Source organism: Xyrauchen texanus, chromosome 8 (genome assembly GCF_025860055.1).
Source record: "Xyrauchen texanus isolate HMW12.3.18 chromosome 8, RBS_HiC_50CHRs, whole genome shotgun sequence".
NCBI lineage: Eukaryota > Metazoa > Chordata > Actinopteri > Cypriniformes > Catostomidae > Xyrauchen > Xyrauchen texanus.
The window spans coordinates 14150858-14173799 of NC_068283.1; the positions used below are offsets into that span (position 1 = coordinate 14150858).

A 22942-nucleotide genomic window follows, 5' to 3' on the forward strand; every position below is an offset into this window, starting at 1 on the left:
AACAAAACATTTTATATTAAAACATTAAATTATACCATCTACTCACTTTTCTGAAACAATAAAAACATGCAGCTTTGAAATGTGTATTTTTTAATAAAGCCAAGAGGTCAGTGTGTGATGTTTCAATCTGGCCACACATCTTCTTGTCATCCAAATGTGCAGATTGAACTTTCGTCCAAAATGTATTTGCATTTTCTAGAGATTGCACTCACAAAGAGCAATTTCAAGCCAATATAAATTCACTATAGAAATGTCTGTAACACTTTACAATAAGGTTCTATTCACTAACATTAGACAGTGCATTATGTATCAGGAACTAACAATGATCAATGGTATTTTTACAGCATTTATTAATCTTTTTAAATATTAATCAAAATGCTGTTGCTCATTGTTAGTAAATGTTAATGAATGCAACCTTATTGTAGAGTTTTACCTGACTTTTCCATAACTTTAAGATTTAAATGATATCCATGACTTTTGGAAAGCACGGTTTTAAAATCCCAAGATATTTCTAGGTTTTCCACGACATAGTTTTTGCTGGTCTAGCTAACTGACCAGCACATCCAGCATAGCCACAGCCAAAAAATGCAGGTCAACCATGGTGTGATGAGGCAGGCAAATAATGAGGATCTAAGTGCAGCTTCAATAATAAATAAAAAAAAATAAGAGAACACAGCATAACGAAGAACACAGGAACCCTAACACAGAGCATAACCAAACATGCAAGAACTGACAAATAAACTGGGGGATACAAGGGCTTAAATACACAATGGAACAAACAAGGAAACGAGGAACACCTGGGGAAACAATCAGGGAATGAGAAATAATCAGGGGGAAACCAATCATAAAATGAAACTACAAGGAACTACAAAAACCTAACAGGAAACAGTAACTAAACAAGAACTTCAACATAAAAGCACAAAACCAAAAGACAACAGGGAATGTGACATATGGTCTTTCTAATGAATCTGACTGACCAGGGAAAGCTTGATGGTTAAGCTTGTAAAGAAGCCTGGTAGGGACTCAAGCACATCAGCCAACAAAGCTGGTCTTTTCAACAGGGTCCTTGATGCCGTTTGTTTAAAGTTTCATTTCCGCCCAGACACCAAGCGCTACCACACTTGAAATGTGCCTGAGCCGGCTCTCTCAAGCAGCTGCCATCTCCTTTCTCTGGAGATCCTTAATGATGTGAATCCACAGTAAACAGGCCCTACCTATCCTCTCTACATGCACCCTGGGACAAACACTACCCCAGGGTTTTGACCTGAGCTTCACCTTTTCGTTCACTCCATCCGTCTGTTTCCATTTAGCTTCCTTTACAATTACTCTGGATGCTCTCTCCTTCTCTCGCTACTTATCGCACGGTTCACAGAGCTCCTCTTGCAGCAATAGACACTAAGCAATGTGAGCAACAGGTCAGAGCTCTGAAGAAGATGGAGTGTGTGAGTACTTAAAAAAAAGAGAGAAGAGAGCAAAAACATGAAGGAGAAGTGGAAGAGCAGAAGAGAGGGGGTGACTCATGGCCTATCTAAATATTTACTTGCCCTAGGTGCATGCACGCTTTCTTCCAAAATCGCTTCATTCTTTCCAGCATCAACTACAACACCAATTACAAATGAAAACACACAGTTGACCTTAAAGAGTGAACACACCCCAGCCTGTCACTATCAGCATAACTATAGCAGCCAGGCTTTACTGCGCTGTTGAAACGGTAGCTCTCAGTAAATCTATTTCCTATTTTTATGAAGAAAAAGCGCCTTTCGCTCAGAGTGCATTGCTTTCCTTGCACTGTATTCATGTCTGTAGACGTACTGTGTGTGTGTGTGTGTGTGTGTGTGTGTGTGTGTGTGTGTGTGTGTGTGTGTGTGTGTGTGTGTGTGTGTGTGTGTGTGTGTGTGTGTGTGTGTGAGAGAGAGAGAGAGAGAGAGAGAGAGAGAGAGAGAGAGAGAATGTGTGGGCACACACAAATGCTTCTACTTTACTGTCTGTGCTTCACTTTAATGCCTTCTGTAGTCATGTGACATTTGTGCAGCTCAGAGACTATTCACAAAGGTGCGAACAATAAGAAATGAGAAGCCTTGTCAACCAGTTTTCCCCTATCCTCCCCTTTCCTGTCTTGTGCTTCGATCCCCCTCGTTCTCCCTCACCCTGTTTCTATCCCCTTCTTCCTCTCTCTGGCTTTCTACCAGTCCCCCGTCTTCTGTCTCTCAAAGATCTCTTACTTTCACTGCCTCCTTCACTGTAATTTGTCTCTGTGGCTGTGACTCAGCCCAGAATAAAAAGCATGCAGAATGCATGCTGGGATATTGGAGTTCTCGTTTGTTTATAAGGCACAAGAAAAACCCTCACTATACGCTCATAGACACACCATCAAAGGGCGTTTTTTGTGTGCATGTCTTTGTGAACCTGTCGTCACGTCAAACGCTGCATCACTACCTCTCAGAAATTCAAACTGAACTCCAAGCACTAAAAGAATTTTCATAGATTTAGAAATGATATAAATAGCACAAGCTTTTTCATAAACGTTGAGTTGCACATGTAGTTCAATTTCCAATGCGCAAATGTGGTGTATTAATGAGCAAAAAAAAAAAAAAAAAGATTGTGGAAGAAGAAGCAATTATCCACTTCAGTAATCAATGAGGGTGGAAAAACATATTAAGCTTTCATCATAGATAAAGTACACGCAATCACACAGAAACGCACACACTACACACTCCTTCGCACATTGCGATTACAGGATATGCCATTGGCAGCTTTCTCCTTCATTCCGTGATAACAGAACCCCTGGAGAGTAGCACTCCGGACAATGACATGAGGATCTTAGGGGCACAGAGGAAAGGATTTGTGCCAGCTGGGTGAGTATTTCTATAAAAGATAACACGCTAACATCAGAGCCTCCACATGCCTCTGAAAACAAACCATAGTGCATTGATTGGGCAGAGAATGTAAATTCAGGCTCAGTAAGTGACCTTGGCGACATGGGCAGCACCCCAGGGCGGCTTCTTTTTTTTTGAGGGTGCAACAAGAGAACCAGTACTTCCTTGGAATGACAATAATTCCAAGAGACAAGAAAGGCACTAACTGCTTTGAAATATTAAAGGTGCACCTAAAAATATAGGACACAGTTATATGGTAAATGTCCCAGAGGAAGAATTAAAATTCATAATAGCTCACACATGTTCTGCCGGAAGGCTTCACACAATGTGAAAAATCTTCCTAACGTCCAAGAGGCTGCCTGCTGTCTTTGCTGTAATGTGACAGCAAAATAAAAATAATTTAATAAAACCCTTCTTTCTCTCCCTTTCAGTTAATGATTAACACCTCCCCCAACCACCACTTCTCTCATGTTCCCAGCACGGCAGCCTGAATAGAGAGTGACAGTTATTTCATGCCTCCACTTTCTCCTCTGCCATCCGCTACGTGGTCCACGATGGTAAGAGTGGAGGGAGGATTCTTCCGTTTCGAGGTGGCAGGTTTTAAATTAATTGAATATAAAGCTGGGCCTATGAGTAATGGAGCATGTAATACTCTAAAAGAAGCAGCATGGAGTCATGAGGATTAAACGCATGTAAAAAACTCCACTCCCCACACTTAGAGAATCACCCCCACGTAATCTCAAATTCATAGGTGAACCATCGAATCCTCATCCGTCATCTTCTACCTCGAAGCTGTCTTTGCAGTAATCTTGGTGTCCCACCTAGAATGCATATTAACGCACTTACTCCCCATCTGCTGCTACAAAAGTGCTCTGGCAGCTTGTTTCGAATGTTCTTACAGCACAAAAAGAAAAGGAATTTGATTATGTTCCATTAATACTCTTGGTTTAAAAGGCTTTGAAGTTTCAGTCAAGAATCTGATTGGATTAATTAAAACTTGCTGTATGTGAGGGACAGAACGAAGGATTTTCAGGCTCTCTCTATCCACATATTGACTCCCTTATTGACTCACTACCAGTAAACACAATACCTGGCCCCTAGAGATTCTGATCTACAAGCTCCCAGTGTAGAGGGTTGCACTCCATCAGGGGAGCAGAGTGAATTCTTTAAGTGGGAAGAGCCATTTAAAAAAAAAGGCATTTCGGCACAAAAAAGCCCCTTCATTCTCTCCCTTTCAGATAATGATTAACGCCTCCCCCGACCCCCAACCACCACTGCTCTCATGTTCCCAGCACGGCAGCCTGAAAGGAAATTGACAGTTATTTCCTGCCTCCTCTTTCTCCTCTGCCAAGCGCAGATGCTTGTTGCATCTGCACACCAATGCCCCCAATGACCACCTCCCCCTTTCCTCTGCAAGCAGTGTGCCTCAGCCGGGCATTTAGCACCTGTTTGATTGGTGCGTGTGGGGAGGGGGCCAAAGGAAAGGGGAGATGTGTGTAGGGCACTCATAAAATCAGTGGCGACTGTATAAGATGCTGTCGCATCGCTGGCTCTTTAATCAGCAGCTGATGTTGTCTGATAGAGCTTTTATTGTGGTGCTCTGTCCCTTTGGCAGTGCATTACAGCGAACTGTGTGCCACATCAGTCCCCGCACTGACTCACATAGATATTTAAGGAAGCTTGCGGAACACGCTATTCCAGAGTCGTGGTGAAACCTGCACAGCTCCTGACATTTTCCCAGACAAGCTCTGGCCTGCCTGCCTCGCTTTGTTGCAATGCCTCTCCCTTGGTGACAGGTGAGTGACCCTGGCTGGTAAGTATCACACTGTTAGGCCCTGCTGCTAGATGCTGGAACTGCACCGTCTAAGTTTTCCCTTTGATGGACATTCAAAAATCTCTTGACACTTGGTCTCTTGTGATGAAATTAAAAACATTCCAAGCAACATCTTAAGTGCAAGTATTTGCATGTGACAGATTGCATAGCATTTTTGCTATCTTCTGCCATTGTCGAGTGACCAGTCATGACACATAGTGCTGTAAATAAGCCAGCTGACCCTTGAGATTGTGTATTTCGAGGGATTCCTGCATTACCATAGAGATGAATGGAGATGCTTATCTATAGCTCTCTCCAGAAGTATTGATTGCTTAAGAAACGGGAAGCACAGCTGTGACAAGTTTAAAGGTGCTTGTGGCAGGCTAATCAAGCCTCTGAGAGGGATAAAGGCCAACTACGGAGGATTGTGCGAGAGAGAGAGATAGTTTATGTGTGTGTGTGTGTATGTGTCTTTTGTTTCAGTTTATTATTAAAATATTATTTACATTGTCAAGCCGGTTCTCACCTCCTCCTTCCCATTGAACTTCTTTACACTGGTGCCGAAATCTGGGAAGGAGGAGGGATACGCCGTAGTAGAGTTCTCGCCACTACCGTCCACCCCAACGGAGCAGCCGCGACCATCTGTCGGGGGACGAGGAGCCACCGACCGCGAGGGGAGAAGGGGTCAGGGCTGCTGCCAGGGGCGGAGGAGTCACCTACCAGCCGCTGAAACACGCGGGGTCTGAGACCGCCGACCGTGAGCGGGGAGGGGCTCACTGCCGACCGCCTGGAACGGGAGATCTACTGCCAGGGGCAGGGGAGTCCCCTTCTGTTCCCCAAGAACATGGGCAGGGCGTTCCGTCCACCAGGGGCTGGAGGAATACCTCCGATCCACCCGGAGAGGTGCGGCTGTCGTACGTTAGAGGGTGGAGGAGTGGCCGAGGAACAAGCTGCGGTGTATCGGAGAACTGGCGAGTAAGTGTTGTTTTTTTTCTCTCTCTCCTCTCTCTCTCTCACTGCTGCTCCACGTTGGCCTTTTCCCTCTCATTTAAATTTTTCAGTGTTTTTTGGGGGGGTACTACACTGTTACAGGAAGTACCCCCCTATTTAATTATTTCTGTTTCCCTCCCCTTGTCCCCTCCCTCGTCCAGGTAGACAGGGATGACCTGCCAGCAGACAGGGCAAGAGGCACGCCCCTCCCCAGGAAAAGAGGGGGGGGTGTACGTCATGCCGGGGGCTCCCCTGCCTGAGAGAACGAGGGAGGAATTTGGCTGTGCGGAGGGCGGGGCCGGGTCGTGATCAGACACACCCGGTCCCTTATCAGGCTAATCAAGCCTCTGAGAGGGATAAAGGCCGACTGTGGAGGATTGTGCGGGAGAGAGAGATAGTTTACGGACATGTCCGTCATGTGTGTGTGTGTTTGTGTCTTTTGTTTCAGTTTATTAATAAAATATTATGTACGTTGTCAAGCTGGTTCTCGCCTCCTCCTTCCCATTGAATCTCTTTAAAGTGCTATAAGCAATGTTAGCCATCTGGACTTCTGCCGGACATTGCATTTTCACATCTAACATTCCATATTTCATACACTAATGGTTAAGGTTAAGTATAGGTTTGGGTTGGGTTGTAGACTTTATAAAACAGGCATTCCTAATATGTGCCTGTACAGCAGAAAACAACTCGCTTCACAGACATTACACCCAGAAAATGGAGCTCACACTTGACCATACACCCAACAACACTTACCGCTTTGGCCACAGGGGGCAGTGTTCCGAATTTTGGTAAGTATATGCAGATTTAAATAAAGAAAAATTGACCTACTCTTTCCGATCTCACTGTGAGATCAGTCTGGATATCTTTCACGGAGTAGGAACATTTTCTGCATACCATTACATTTAAAAAAGTAGCTAACAGAACCTTTAATATATGTACAAATAATGTGCATAAATTCCATGTTACTTTTTGTGCATTTAAATATTTTAATGGATAAAAGTTTAAAGTATCACACATTGTTATTGTGCTGTTCCTTCAACTAATGCAAGCTTTTTTCTATATAAATAAGTGCAGGAGCCCATAGAGTCTGTGGCAGATACCACAGACTCATACACAGTGGTAAAGATTTATAATATTTGGATGAGAGGCTCCCACCAAGAATCTTTATCTGATTGACAATTGCGACACTGGGCTTTCGATCAATGTATTTTTGTCTTCGCAACAAACGGACAGAATCTGAAATGGTGATATATGTGATTGACAGCCAATGAAATGTAAAATCACTGTTGTGGAGTGCAGAGTGTTCGGTGCCAGCAGCTCAAAGATACACATGCAGTTATTTGCAATTTGACATAACACATTTTTTTCAGCTGTCATAATCAGATATTTTGCTACAAAAACTGTTTTGAATTTTATTTCTGTTAAGAAATGTCAATGTTTGAGTAGTAGGTTTTGAGAGCAATATTGCAGACACAAACACAATAGTCTGGGCTGCTCCACTTATGAAAAGCACCAGCTGTCACTACTCTCCAGGTATATTACAACTTCTTGGAGTGACCTGTTCCCAAAGGGTTGGTAAGCAAGACAGCTAAATCTGAAAACTTTGATCTAAGCCAGAGGCTTTGACCTGTGTCAGAGTCCCCACACAGGCATGCAGACAGGGTTCAGTTGAGGCTGAAAGATGCAGGCTGGCCACGCTGTGCTTCCTGGCGTGAAGTCAGCTTGCCGGACACTGTGCACCAGTCAGATAAGAGAGCTGGGGATTACAGCAGATTATCTGACATACAGGATCAGAAGCACCCCATTGAAAGTGTCCCAACAGAGAGAGCTCTACCATTACAGACAAGCCAGGCATCTGCCCTCAGGAAGAGACTTTAAAGCCGTGATACCATTGATTCATCTGTACAATATTTTCTCTGAGAGCCATTGAGAAGATTGCTTTTACTATCTATAATATGGCTTGATGCATTTCCAAATTCCATATAAGCATCGGCTTGTGCAAAAAGAGACACTTCTGTGTTACGCAATGTCAGAGTCCTGTACAGACATGATAGGCTGCCACTCACAAAGTAATTTTACTAGAGCCCTGCTACCTGTATTTTTCCACTTCACCGCATCAGTCATTCTTGCTGTTATTTGTCTTTCACTCAGGATTTCTCTACCTGCATCCGAATTTGCACACTTCCCTGCTACATAGTATGCAGAAAGCAGCATGTTAAATGAGTAGGATGTCTACTCAGTATTCACGATGCAGAATGAGAACAAGACCTGGGTGATGTTATGAATCTTCTGAGATTCAGAAGTGTGCAACCAGTGGACACATTGTAATCCTATAAATCCAAGGAAGGTGAGGATCGAGCCACATTTGAAATAAAAATGGCAGAGAACTGTGAGCAAGATGGCTCTTTTCAAGTTTAAGTGCTATAGGTACCAAAAAAGTTGTTCCTCTTGGTTAAATTGTACTTGTTTGACAACACTCAAGTAAGTACATTTTTGTGTTTTTTGTTAGAATATCATAGGTCAGAAAAAAACACTAGTCAAAGGACAATGCCAGTATGGCAGATGTATTATCCGGGAATGTATTTATACTACACATGTGCATACCAACAGAATGTATTTCACCAGTGGTTGAGTAATCATTTCTTTATTGAATTTAGTGGTATCAAAGTATATTCATTCTGAAGCAGCACCTATTTTCATGAAAATCCATTCGGAATACCTATATGTTCATGTTAGCCAAATCATTTCAATAAACTCCTAACCAGAATATAACGTGAATATCTCTGATACCCAGAAAATCTTTCAAAAGCCATGCTTAAAATAACATCCTCATTATGAATAATATTTCCATCCTGCAATATCACAAAGCTGTGACCTCAAGACAGCAAAATTCACCCAGTGAACCCCATTGCCCCCCTGCAGTTCCACAATATCCAGCACTGAGCAACATTACTCAGTGGTGTTGGTGCTGCCCAAGCCAAGCAGCCAATAGCCTGCCAGCTTCCCGCTCAAATACTCAAATCTGACTAATTCCTTCTGAGTACAGCCATCGGCATCCCAAAGAATATTCTCTCCTCCTCTCTGTGTTCGCTCATCTCATATTTCCTAGCGCCTCTCAGCTCGCTAACCTTTTATATGGAAATCGTCCCTGTGCATCTAGGGGCCATGCGGAGTAATGGGAAACTATTAAAAATCTGGTTTGCAGACATCTTTTAACAAGCTTTAGTGAGCTGAAATGTCAAGGGGGAGCCCGAACAAGTGTTTGTTTTAATGAGGTTTGCTTGCGATCAGCAAGTGTTCAGCACAGTGTTTTTGCGTAGAGATTGGAGGCGCACTTACGTCGTCTCTGGTTTTAGAAGCAGGACACTGTAATGCTTAATAGACTGAATAGATGGATGGACTGGGAGGAAAGTCCTCTTAAGGAACCCTGATGAAAAGACCAGCTGGTCTATGCTGGTCTTTCTGGAGGACTAGCACTGACATGTTGGTGTGAACTGTAGCTGTTGAAACTGGTTGACCAGTAGTTTTCCAGGTGATGCTGGTTAACCAAGGGAATCTTACTGGTTAAGCTAGTCAAGCCTTGTTGGAACACCAGCACCCCAGTGTCCCATGTTGTGAACAGCATTCAAAACACAATATATGGTGCTGGCCAGCTATGCTGTTTTTTGTTTTGTTTTGTTTTTTATCCAGCAGTGAAGGCAGACAGAGGACCGCTTTCAATTGGATTTGTGTTTTATTTTCTGCATCAGAGTCCAGACACTATTGTGATCTGAAAATATGATGACCTGAGCTCTGCTTACATATTACGCCTACAAAAATAAACCCTAAGGTATGCTGTGATCTCCATTTCAATTCATTACAATGTATTGATTTGTTAATAGCACCAATCGAACATAATTTCCTGGTGTAATGACCAAGAGAAAGAACCTACTGAGGTAAGGAATTCCATAATCAAGAGTGCAGTGAACAGTTGGCTCTCTAACAAAGGCACTTCGGAGATCCCATTAGGCTCATCCCAACTGAACTGGGAACACAATTAACACACTGATCCATGCCATGTGCCAATCAAGGATATTGATGCTTGGCTCAGATCCAGTAAAAGCACATAGCTTGTGTGTTTAGACAGCACACAGAATCTGATGGTGCATACACCAAATCTGTAATGTACAAGCCAGCTTCCCGAGCAGCACCCCCGCCCTGATCTCCTAGTGCTGCCCACACACAGAGGGGTATTTTTAGCGTATCACCCTGTCTCTGGGATGGAAAGCAAAACTCCCCCTCTGCAGGCTGGGGCTGCTGGGGCTCTGTTATTTTAAACCAGACTTGAGAGAAAGAGAGATACAGAAAAGAGGGAGGGAGTGAGTCATCAAGAGCTACCTTTATGTCATTGTAGAGTTGTCTTCTCCGCCAGCATCATCTCTCTATCACTTTTTACATCATTCCGTCACTTATCAGACACTCTATTTATACATCTATCCAGACATCCATCCATCCATCCATCCATTAATTATCTATCTATCTATCTATCTATCTATCTATCTATCTATCTATCTATCTATCTATCTATCTATCTATCTATCTATCTATCTCGCTATCTATCTATCTATCTATCTGTCTATCTATCTATCTATCTATCTATCTATCTATCAATCTCGCTATCTATCTATCTATCTATCTATCTATCTATCTATCTGTCTATCTATCTATCTATCTATCTATCTATCTATCTATCTATCTATCTATCTATCTATCTATCTATCTATCAATCTCGCTATCTATCTATCTATCTATCTATCTATCTATCTATCAATCTCGCTATCTATCTATCTATCTATCTATCTATCTATCTATCTATCTATCTATCTATCTATCTATCTATCTATATATCTATCTATCAATCTCGCTATCTATCTATCTATCTATCTATCTATCTATCTATCTATCTATCTATCAATCTCGCTATCTATCTATCTATCTATCTATCTATCTATCTATCTATCTATCTATCTATCTATCTATCTATCTATCTATCTATCTATCCATCCATCAATTATCTATCTATCTATCTATCTATCTATCTATCTATCTATCTATCTATCTTTCTTTCCATCCATCAATTATCTATCTATCTATCTATCTGTCTATCTATCTATCTATCTTTCTTTCCATCCATCAATTATCTATCTATCTATCTATCTATCTATCTATCTATCTATCTATCTATCTATCTATCTATCTATCAATCTCGCTATCTATCTATCTATCTATCTATCTATCTATCTATCTATCTATCAATCTCGCTATCTATCTATCTATCTATCTATCCATCAATTATCTATCTATCTATCTATCTATCTATCTATCTATCTATCTATCTATCTATCTATCTATCTATCTATCTATCTATCTATCTATCTTTCTTTCCATCCATCAATTATCTATCTATCTATCTATCTATCTATCTATCTATCTATCTATCTATCTATCTATCTATCTATCTATCTATCTATCGATCTTTCTTTCCATCCATCAATTATCTATCTATCTATCTATCTATCTATCTATCTATCTATCTATCTATCTATCTATCTATCAATTATCTATCTATCTATCTATCTTTCCATCCATCAATTATCTATCTATCTATTGATCCATCCATCCATCCATCCATCCATCCATCCATCCATCCATCCATCCGTCCATCCATCCGTAATTAAAAAAAACATATTCTCTCTTTTTCTTTGTGCCAAGCAATTTATTAATGAGATTCGATCTAATATGGCAACCTTCACAATTGATTTGTCATGCAAAATGTATAAGACACACTGATATGGTACCAGAGTACGAAAAACATATTATGAATGCTGGCTGGTATAGGCTAATAAAGGAAAATGAAATTATGAGTTTAATTGTATAATTCAGGATAAGAATGTCAGTAAAGTTTTCAATTAGAAGTTTTGTTTTATTATTCACCGATGCATTTTAAAAATCAATATCCAGGTTAGAGTTAGCTGACCTCGCAGAATGGCCCTGAAATATGGACAACTTGAAATGCCAACAGTCAAAAGCAGCAAAATATTTGAACAGAAGTCTAGGAGGGTATTTTCACTCCTACATAGGTATTACACCTATATTTCGATGGATCAATTAAGCTATCTTGAAAGTACAATAATTATGCTCTAGTTAAAAAAGACAAAAACAGTTATTAGTGGAAGTGGGGAGAAATATATTCCATGGAGCATTTTGTGTTTAAACTGCATGAACTGTATACACCCTGAGGCTACAAGCTGCTCACATTATGTTGTTTTTGGAGTCTAAAAAGGCACATTTTCAAGTTAGACTTCATGGAGAAAGTGTCAAGACAATTTTTTCATAATGCAGAGACGTCCATCTATCTGTGAATAAGCAGTGTCAATCCAGCTGTGAAGCCCCCCTGAAATCTATTTTCTCTGAAGGGTTGCAGCCTTGACCTCTATCAGGAAATAGGCACCAGCCATGGTTGACACTAGCTTTCTTTTACAAGAAAGAGCAGCTCAGACACTTGCTCAGACGTTATGGTCTCTTATGAAATTCCACTGGCTTTTATTTATAGTGCTTTCATACACATTAATAGTTCATGTGATTTTATTGTGGTTGACGTCGTGCTAGTTTGAGACAATGGGCTGCATCATGGTGCGAAATAGCTTTATGTGAGAGTTTGTCATTTTATCTTCAATGAAATACAGTATGTGACTAGATTATTTTTGACAGTTGGTTGAAGGGCTGTTACAGCTGAAGGATCCACTTAGACTGTGCATCTAGACTTATGCAGGAAAAATGGGCTATTCATAGAGAGCATCTTTGTTTCTGCTACTCCATTTGTCTTATCTGGCCATCTCTCTCTCTCTCTCTCTCTCTCTCTCACACACACACACAAACCCTCTCCCTTGCTAACAAACAAAATAATCCTCTTTCAGCACCTTACCTCTTCTCATGTATCTCTCAACACTCTATCTTTCACAATTGATTCTGTCATTCCTCTGTACACAGAGAGTAATTCTGCTGTCTGCCTCTCCCTGTCCACATCTGACCACTCTTCTGATGGATGAGTTTCAATCAATGCTGAGCCAAGCTATACATAGACATAATGTTTCAACTGATATTTATAATTGGGATTGGGTGTAAGACATAGGAACTGAGTGCATACTGGAAGTAGTTATTGGCTGTGGATTGACTGGACACAGGGAAGAGCGCTGCTATTAATGTAGAGATTAAGAAAGGGCAGCAAACAGGGCTGAATGGCAGAAATGTGTCAACCTGTAAAGATTTTCTATGCAGTTTATACTATGATATATTTGTGTGGCTATTAAAGGGCAAGACTGCTTAACATTACTTAAACATGCATGGATTAATGAGTGTCAAGATGTGGAAGAACTTGCTATTAAATACATGTTACATGTTAAGCTCAATCAACAGCATTTGTGGCATAATGTGGACTTTATGTCAGTAAGTTTTCCTTAAACAAAAATACATAACTAAACAAAATCTAGACTACAGTGAGGCGCTTACAATGAATTATTATAAATATTCACCATTTAAAAAGTATAGCCACAAGACATAAACAATACACGTTTTTCCATTATTTTAGTGTGATAAAATTGTTTTCTAACCTCTTCTGTTTAAAGTTATGTACAATTTACATTGGTACATGGTTGCCATAATGACATAATTTTTAAACCCTAAACCTAAATTGACTATAAAAACAATTTAAGCAATTTTGCAGCTCAAATAATACACAAGTTTTAACAGAAGAATTAATGTAAGTTGGGGTTCGAACCCCAAGGCCACCATCATTGTGTCCTTGAGCAAGGCACTTAACTCCAGGTTGCTCCGGGGGGATTGTCTCTGTAATAAGTGCACTGTAAGTCGCTTTGGATAAAAGCGTCTGCCAAATGCATAAATGTAAATGTAAATTTAATTTATAAAATTATAAGCTTCACATTTATGCCTTTAATTCCTCCCAAAATTGTCCCCATTTACTTCAATTGTAAGTGTCTCACTGTAACCTCCATTTTTGCTTTTCTTAAAGAAAATTACAAATGAGTTGACATAATCTTTTTGTGGTAATCATCATAATGCCACAAATGCCGTTGATTGAGCTTAACTTGTATTTAACCTGGAATATTCCTTTAAGGTGTGTTGCACCAGTCTGATTCACATTTTTCCTAATTCTTTATAGTTACAGTGTTGCAACTTGCCACATTAATAAAGAATTCAACTGAAGTGTGGTCACATGTGTATATGTACATTATATTGACTATTTTACAACAACTTTAAATGTGGCTCATCCAATCAGAAATTACAGTCGTAACTAACCGTTCTATAACATTACAGTAGCAGTACTGTTTTAAGTCTTTTGTTTTTAACTTGTGTTGCATAATGTAAATCTGTGTTTGCCTGTCATTTGTAATGAACAATCTTATCTTTTTGACAGCAAGTTCCAAATTAAAAAAGCAAATCACAATATTATCACCATTATACCGATATAAAATTACTCATAATGAGATTTCAGTTTACTGTTCAACAGTAGTAGAGAAGAGTTCAAAAGGCCTGGACAGCATAGACAGAGACAAACAGAGACAGAGAAACAGATCCCCTGATGATCTGTAGTTGTATTTGAAGAGAGTTAGCTCTTGGTGGATTTTAGGCCGTATGGCAGGGAGTATGTATGAGCCGCCGACCAGCAGTATGGCCAAACAGACTGGTCTCCCACTCTGTCCCCAAACACATGCAAATAGTCATTGGCACTCTCACATACAGGCACATACTCAAAAACACATACGCTTACGTGTGCTTCTTGAGAGGAATCTGCATATCTAACTTCAGAAAACAACATGGGACACACCCAGAGTGACAAGCTAATGGCAGCTATTACAATAAAACACTGGTTGCTGAAGCAGTTTTATGATACACTGGTGTTAAGTGTATTACTCTGATAATGGGCATATCACAAGGAAGGGATTCCACACCCAAAAGGAAGGTGTTGTGTGATAACAGGCACAATCAGATGCCTTATCAAGTCAACAATGACACTTTGTCCCATTTAAACCTGGAATAAGATTCATTTTGGATTTCGAGGTGAAGGTCTCTGATTTCATGATTGCATAAATCACTTAAAATATGAGCATGTTACTTCATGAGGATTAAGCACAATAAACTATATTTTCTGGAATAAAAGTATTCTTTTTTTTAATTTTTTTATTTTATTTTTTGGCCATCTGAAAAGTCCCGTGACTTATAGTCACACTGCTTACACACTGCACACCAAAACACACGCTTACACACAAACAGAAAAACATCAGTTATAGAGTTTTTTTAGTAGCCTATTCAGAGTTTTGGCTAAACAAATTATTTAATGCAACCAGTTCAAATATTCTGTCTGCCATAACATTATTGTTCTAACAAACAGGATTACCTGTACAGACCAGTGTCAGTGAACCGGACAATTTGTGCATGGGCAAGTAATGAATAGAATGCAACATACTGTTAACTCAAAAACTAAAATGTTTTTATTTGTGACCCTTTTTACACCTCATATTAAGATGCGTCTCGGGTGATCCAATCACATGTGGTCAGGTTACGTGATTTACACCTGGCTGTTTAAATGCATCACCTGTGACCACTTCTTGTTTCAAACTGTGTTTCATGATGACATGATGACATTGGCGGCCAAAAGTTTGGAATAATGTACAGATTTAGCTGTATTGGAAGGGAATTGGTACTTTTATTCATCAAAGTGGCATTCAACTGATCACAAAGTACAGTCAGGACATTACTGATGTAAAAAACAGCACCATCATTATTTGAAAAAAGTCATTTTTTATCAAATCTAGACAGGCCCCATTTCCAGCAGCCATCACTCCAACACCTTATCCTTGAGTAAACATGCTAAATTGATAATTTGGTACTAGAAAATCACTTGCCATTATATCAAACACAGTTGAAAGCTATTTGGTTCGTTAAATGAAGCTTAACATTGTCTTTGTGTTTGTTTTTGAGTTGCCACAGTATGCAATAGACTGGCAGGTCTTAAGGTCAATATTAGGTCAAAAATGGCAAAAAAGAAACAGCTTTTTCTAGAAACTCATCATTCAATCATTGTGTTGAGGAATGAAGGCTATACGATGCTTGAAATTGCCAAAAAAAACTGAAGTTACATACAAAGGTGTACACTACAGTCTTCAAAGACAAAGGACAACTGACTCTAACAAGGACAGAATTGGTCTATGCGGAAGACCAGATATGCAACTATACAAGAGGATAAGTACATCAGAGACTCTAGTTTGAGAAATAGACGCCTCACATGTCCTCAGCTGACAGCTTCATTGAATTCTACCCGCTCAACACCAGTTTCATGTACAACAGTAAAGAGAAGACTCAGGGGTGCAGAAAAGAAAAAGCCACTTTTGTTACAAGAAAAACAAAAAGAAAAGGTTAGAGTGGGCAAAGAAACAGACATTGGACAACAGATAATTGGAAAAGAGTGTTATGGATCTTAACCCCATTGAGCTTTTGTGGGATCAGCTGGACTGTAAGGTGCGTGAGAAGTGCCCGACAAGACAGTCACATCTATGGCAAGGGCTACAGGAAGTGTGGGGTGAAATGTCATCTGAGTATCTGGATAAACTGACAGCTAGAATAACAAGATCTACAAAACTGTCATTGCTGCACGTGGAGGATTTTTTCATGAGAACTCTTTTAAGTAGTTTAAGAAGTTCTGAATTTGTTTTCAAATAGTGATGGTGCTGTTTTTTTACATCAGTAATGTCCTGACTATACATTGTGATCAGTTGAATGCCACTTTGGTGAAAAAAGTACCAATTTCTTTCCATGAGAGCAAATTCTGTACATTATTACAAACGTTTGGCCGCCAGAGTACATCAATCACTATAGCAGTGTTCCTGCATGATAATAAACTGCAACAAATTAAGAAAAGACAAAGGAAGTAAAAAAGAATGGCACTCTATTTCTCCCTGATGCAGCTGAAATTTGATCTATGCACAAAATCAACATTTCGAGAATTGTCCGATATTTTAGAGGATTATCTGTTTTAATCTGAGCTGCAGATGTTTGTGCTTCTCATAAGCAGTGGCGCCTGCAGTTGTGCGCACTGGGCGTATCATGAGCGCTCCGACTGACCTGAGAAATATTTATTCACAGAATATTTCACCAATCATAAAATGTGTCCCGTATTTCTGTTGGCTCTTTAAAAGAACTAGCAATGCCCAATTTGAGAATGAATAATTCCTTTGAGTCGGTTGTTTTCAGTGAATTCGTCTAACGGGCTTACAAAATTGTCTCAATCGATTCATGATTCAGTAGCTTACAATTTGTTCAAAGTGCTCTCACTGAATCATTTGGAGCAGTTTTTCACAGTAAAACAGTAATGGTATATTTAGGAATACAGTGCTTGATACAGTGTAAATTGACCTACTGTCAACTGAAAAGACTGTCTTTTTGAGAGGTAACTTTGAGAAACTTCAGCTAGTGCTGTGTCATGTGAACAAGGGGCTGTCCAAACTGAATGTGTTTTTGCAACTTTTGACAACTGCGTCACGTTACACTGTGTTTTTAGATGCTGTGTCAAGTTAAAAAACGTCTTCAACTGATAAAAATGCCTCTCGAGATTCCTGTGTTCTGCTCTATTCGTTGTGGTGCATTTAGCTTTTTTAGCGCGAAAACGCGTCTGACTGAATGGTTACTAGAAGAAATGCTTTAGCCAATAGTTACATGAATGCTACTCAAACTTTAGAAAATAAATAAATGCTTATGTCAAAATCACCAGAATTGAACGCTTTGGTGTCGTTATTTATGCTCCCAGAGCTCCCTATATCTTATCAGATTTAGGGGTCTGCAACCCGGTTTCAGGTTTGTAATTAATGAAAAAATAAACAGGCTTACTGGTCTTGTTTCGCGCACGAGCTCTCACTCACAGACACGCGCTAACGGATGAGTTAGGGGCTTTTCACACCGAATGTGTTTTTGTGCAAATCTGTTTTCCAATTGTTTAAACACATGCTGGACGAATGTCTTTGACATGTGCACCGTGTCTCGCTTTTTCTTCAGCATATCGCGCAGGACCGGCTCTGTTTAAACACAATGTCAAGATAAAAAGAACTTTATATTGTCAAAAACGCATGAAAAAAAAAAACGCTTTTTAAATTTTTATTTTGAAATCGCGTGTAACCGGCAATGTTTAAACTGTTGTTTTAGAGCAGCGGTTGATTGACAGGTGAGGGGTGGTGCTTCGCTGCTGCTGGGATGCATACAGGACGGATTAGCGTTTACTCCTCATATGTGATGATTTAGATCACAAAAACATTTTAGACCCCATTTAGACTTGTATTTAGCGCTGACCACATGTGATCTGATCACCAAAAACACATCTTAATACCAGGTGGAAACAGGGTCTGTATGTGCAAGGACACAGACTTACATATGTTATAAACAAATGGAGATCATTTTTGCTTTTTTTTTTCATGAAACATAAACAAAATGTGAAAAACGATTACTTAAAGCAGATGCTCCCGATAAAAACAATAATACGATGCGTAGATCTTGAGATAATCTTTACGGAACAAGATTTGACATGCTAGGTCCTAATGGTAGATTAGCTGTTTTCCTCACCGTCCAAATGTAGTTTATGTGGACAAATCTCAATACTTTTTAAACCCTGTTTACACCTGTATTTAGCATGGTCCCATTTCAAATGGATCACCATAAATGGATGTTAATACCAGCCGTAAATAGGTCCGGAGGTATAAAAACAATACAGTGAGCATGCAGGCGTGTTGAGTTCATATGTCTTGTATGCTTACCCATACACATATGACATTGTTTTTTCCCAAAGCAAAATACAGTAGTGATGCTCATTTCACAATGGATGCTTGGAGGCTGGTTGGATTTAATCTCATTATAGTTGGAGCCTGAGGCCTCCTATCCTATTTATAGCATTCACAAAGAGGAGGGCTGAATCCACGAGGTCATGATTTTGTGGCCTCATGAGTGATCCAACATGGGCCAATCACAGCTGTGGCCAGCCACGAATTTGATTTGGCCAAATGGACGTCTGTTGTGAATCTATTATGACAGCGGCCAACACTGGCACCACTGCATCCTCTCATATGCTCTACCCTTCCAATCTCTCTTTTCCCATGTGTCTATCTCGCTTACCCTCATCCATTCTTTTTCTCCGTCATTGTGGTCTCCCTGTCTGTCTCTTGTCCTCTGTCTACCTGTCTCTCTCTCTTTCTCCACAAAATGCCTGGACCCCTTTGCCTACTCCCATCATGACATCAGGATTTAAACATAGATGACGACAAGTGCCTTAATCTGTCACAATTGATAAACATCTCAAGTGCAGTAGGAGAGGGGGCAGGGTGAGCAGAACGCTGTGTGTGTCAACATCACATTCCGCAGAATTCTACTAATTCAAGTTGTTTACCACTCGTGTGACGTTCCATGTTGTGTGCTGCTCGGAAAGCATAATATGGGATATACAAATACACTGCTGAGACATGTGTCCAGAAGCCTTAGCGGACCATACAAGGCCTTACTACAAGAACAGCACATACACATACACAGCCAGTCACATAAACAAGTGCTTAAGGGACAGGAGAAGCAAAAAAGTAGGACAAGGGAAAGAGCCAACTGCGATAATCTGAATTTAAGAGGAAGAAACAAGGTCTGGCTGTGCTCAGTGTTGATGCTAATGAATTACCCTCATTGGAGTTATCACTGGCTCTAGGCCCACTCCCTGCATCACAGGATATTTCTATTCCTGCTCTTTTGCAGATGTCCAGACCCCTGCTGCCAGTCACAGTGCAGCAGAGCGTAGCACTGCTGGGGAAATCATTTCCTGGCTGCTTCTTCTAACCCAGGAGTCTGTCCAGAACCTTTCAGTTAGAGGTCTTGGGTCTGAGGATAATAAATTCAGCCCCAGGCAATGGGGAAGCTCCGGCCTTTAAATGCCATGGACACTGAGAGCTCTAACCCATGACCATTTTCCTGTTACGTTCAAGACTTCCAGATGAAGCAAGCTGTGTCTACGAATCAATTTCATAGAGGTCAAGAGACATGTAAACGTTTTGGCCTCTCCCAAAGAACAACAGCAGTGTCCATTACTGTAACCTAGCTCTGTGATGTAATGGTCAGATCGGTCAGACATATGTCGATAGCAACTGTGCTCCAACATCAATAATGCAGGGGTCTTCAGTGCCTGTTCTATGTTTGTCATGATTTATCTGCTACGGTTATTGTGGAAACACTTTGGATATATTTAAAATTGAGCACAGATGCTACAGTGCAGCAATATTAATGAAGTGTTTTGACTAATGCTAAGAGAAATCACAGCAAGTACCATTCTTAGAATCCCTGGTACCACCCTGAATCTATATTTTTCTGAACAAAATGTTAGTTGTCTGCCGGTTATGTAATACGAGTGACTCAGAAACAGCAGTTTCCAGTCCAGTTCACACACCACCAGACTGCAGTGGACTCCAGCCGAGCAGGCCAGCACATCCTCCCGCTCTTTATTCCTCTCAAAAGTACAGAGGATATTCATTTTCTAATCTGAGCTGTTTGAGACCTCCAAATCATGACATACAACGCAAACTAATATGAAAATGCTCCATAATAAATAAACCGGGAAGGCATTAATTACACGTATTTGTGAGCTGATTTGTTCGATCAAGCTATAATGCTGTCTAAATGACACATTTTGTGCATTATTAACTGTACACATGCTTTTGCAAGCTAATTCGTTATAGGTTAGTGGAAATGAACACAATATTGTCTTGCAACATGCTGTGGTGTGACAGTCAGAGGCATATTCTGCTGATACTGCAGCCATCTTTCCTTCCCCAGAGAGCAGGATTGCCACTTCCTCATCATTATCCAGTGGGTAGAAGCCATCTAGGGGATACACGTCCTTGGTGATTGTATATCAGGTAGGACAACAGGAAGCCCATCCTCAAATCTAACAGAGCGATTGTATACATAGAAAGTCAGGGACGCTTTTCATGTCCCCATGCTTCAGCCAATCTAAATCCCCAGGTGTGGGAATGCACTGATTTCTCCTCTGATTTGTTTGGTGTCCTCGATCTGAACTAGACTCTCCCCTGTGTGCGCTCTGCTGCCCAACCTACATTAACTCACATCTCTTTTGCTCTGACAACTCTTTGTGTCTTTCTGATGTCTGCATGTGAAATGAGGATGTGCGTGTATTGTGTGTTTTTGTGTGAAGAGCTGTGGAGTTGACATCTTGGCGACACGAGTATGTCTGTCTCTTTCAGAGCTGAAGTCCATCGAGACGAGAGTCCAGCAGTTACACACATGCGCACACATCCAGACACGCTTACATACTCAGAGAGAGGGTCCAAGATCCCTTGACGGATGTCACTACACAGCTTATCATCAAAATGTGAGAATGGGAATGAAGGCTACTGCTGTAGAGCAGGTTGATTCAGGTTGTCTGTCTGATTACAGGCAGTATTCAGGACTTCTCACACCTCCAAGCAGATCCGACAGGCTACTGCCATGCCAACACTAAATAGCAGACGCAAAGTGGACTGTGATGACTGACCCTTTTCAGACAAGCAAATGCAGCATGGGCATTTTGAATGCTTCTATAGATTAACTATCAATAAATATACATTCAGAAAGCCTTGTAATATAGAGAGAGCCTCTCAAATTACACTGGTTATTACATTGTGTGTTTTAGGGTTGAGCAGTTTACCGTGCAATGGTAGTAATGTGTCTACCAGTAGAGATTCTGCTATACCATTACTACTGCAGTATATCTGTAATGTAATGCAATTAAAAAGATCTTATACAAATGGGAGTGATTTAGTCATTGGCTGTGATGCTTCACATTTGACATTTCAGTGGCAATTGCTGTAAGACCACAAAGAATGCACGATTTATCCTACAATTTCTTAATCACTTTTGGTGCATTTAAACCAATTATTTAACCAAATAAAACTGTATAATATCACACATATTCCTTGTGTTGTTCAGCTGGGCTGTTACATAATGCAAACCAGCTATTTTTGCACTGGTGCCAGACTTATCATTCATTTGTTATGATATAAATAATCTTATCTTTTGGTTTGCATCCAAATAAAAAAGGAAATAATCAAACGAGATGAAGCACCTTTCATTTGTGAAGTATTTCATTCACTGGACTACCAAACATTATGCAGTTCAACATGGTTCTGCCATATAAAAAGTGTTTTTTTGGGTTGAATTTCCAGCAAAAATAACTAATCACGATACAATTACATGATATAAAATTATTCATACAGTGAGGTTTTGGTCACACCGCCTCGTATGTATTTACTCATGCAAGTTGTACAGTATATAGAATTATACTTGATGCAGTTACAAATGTTCAGTATATTTATAGCCATATAGGCAGGTGTTCAGCAGCTATCTGAATCATCTGGGACATTTGCCTCAGACCTAAATAATGCTTCTATTCAATCCTCTAATCATATCTGTTACAGTGGCTGCTGTGTATTGTGGAAAAGCTGCTGGTTTCTCACTCCTCCAGCTTTTAGAGGGGAGGTATGGGGGCAGGTCAAAAGAGGGTGAGCGTGGTACAGCCTGTTGGTGCAAGAAGAGAAACAGATGTCACTAACTGTGGCATCACGTGCCCAAACCTGAGGGGTAACGTTATCCGCGAAGCTGGATGCTTAATGCTGGCTCATTAAAGCAATTGACTGCTGCAGTACTGTGCTCTTAGCTTCTTGTCTAACATTTACAATGTGTCTTTCACATGGGAAACAAAAGGCTTAAAGGAATATTCCAGGTTGAAAGCACTATCAACAGCATCTGTGGCAAGCTGCTGAGTACCAGAGAAAATAATTTAAAGAATTGTCTCTGAAAAAAAAAACATTTACAGTAATGCACTTACAATGGAAATCTAAGGGGCAATTGTACAGCACTGGAATAAACTTTAAAAATACACAATTATCACGAGCCATAAAACTTGACACATGACAGTTAACATGACACTATAAGAGGTCGACACTATTGGATTTTGCCGATAATGATAGCTAAGGTGTTGGAAGCTAGCCGATAACCGTTTAATCAGCTCTATATAATACTGTACAGTATATACTCAATACATTTACAAGATGAAGTATTTCATCAGATGGCTTTTTATTGAAATTCACAAGATATGAAGTTGGAGACTCTATGTTTCATATGCTCACGTTTCTCT

General features: G+C 40.2%; 1 protein-coding gene across 3 annotated transcripts in view; it reads right to left on the reverse strand.

The window, feature by feature from the left end:
* Nucleotides 1–22942, reverse strand: part of LOC127648031 (cAMP-specific 3',5'-cyclic phosphodiesterase 4C-like) — a 92189-nt gene that overhangs the window by 56822 nt on the left and 12425 nt on the right. The window contains exons 2-3 of one of the 3 annotated variants that reach the window (XM_052132601.1): nt 22263–22270; nt 4737–4750 (exon numbers count right to left, since the gene is read on the reverse strand). The exons of 1 other annotated variant lie outside the window; for it this stretch is intronic. In XM_052132601.1, coding sequence (XP_051988561.1) covers nt 4737–4750; nt 22263–22270 — 22 coding nt within the window. Of the gene's footprint in view, nt 1–1264; nt 1297–4736; nt 4751–22262; nt 22271–22942 lie in introns of all 3 variants that reach the window. One more of the 3 variants, XM_052132600.1, reaches the window with a different exon arrangement.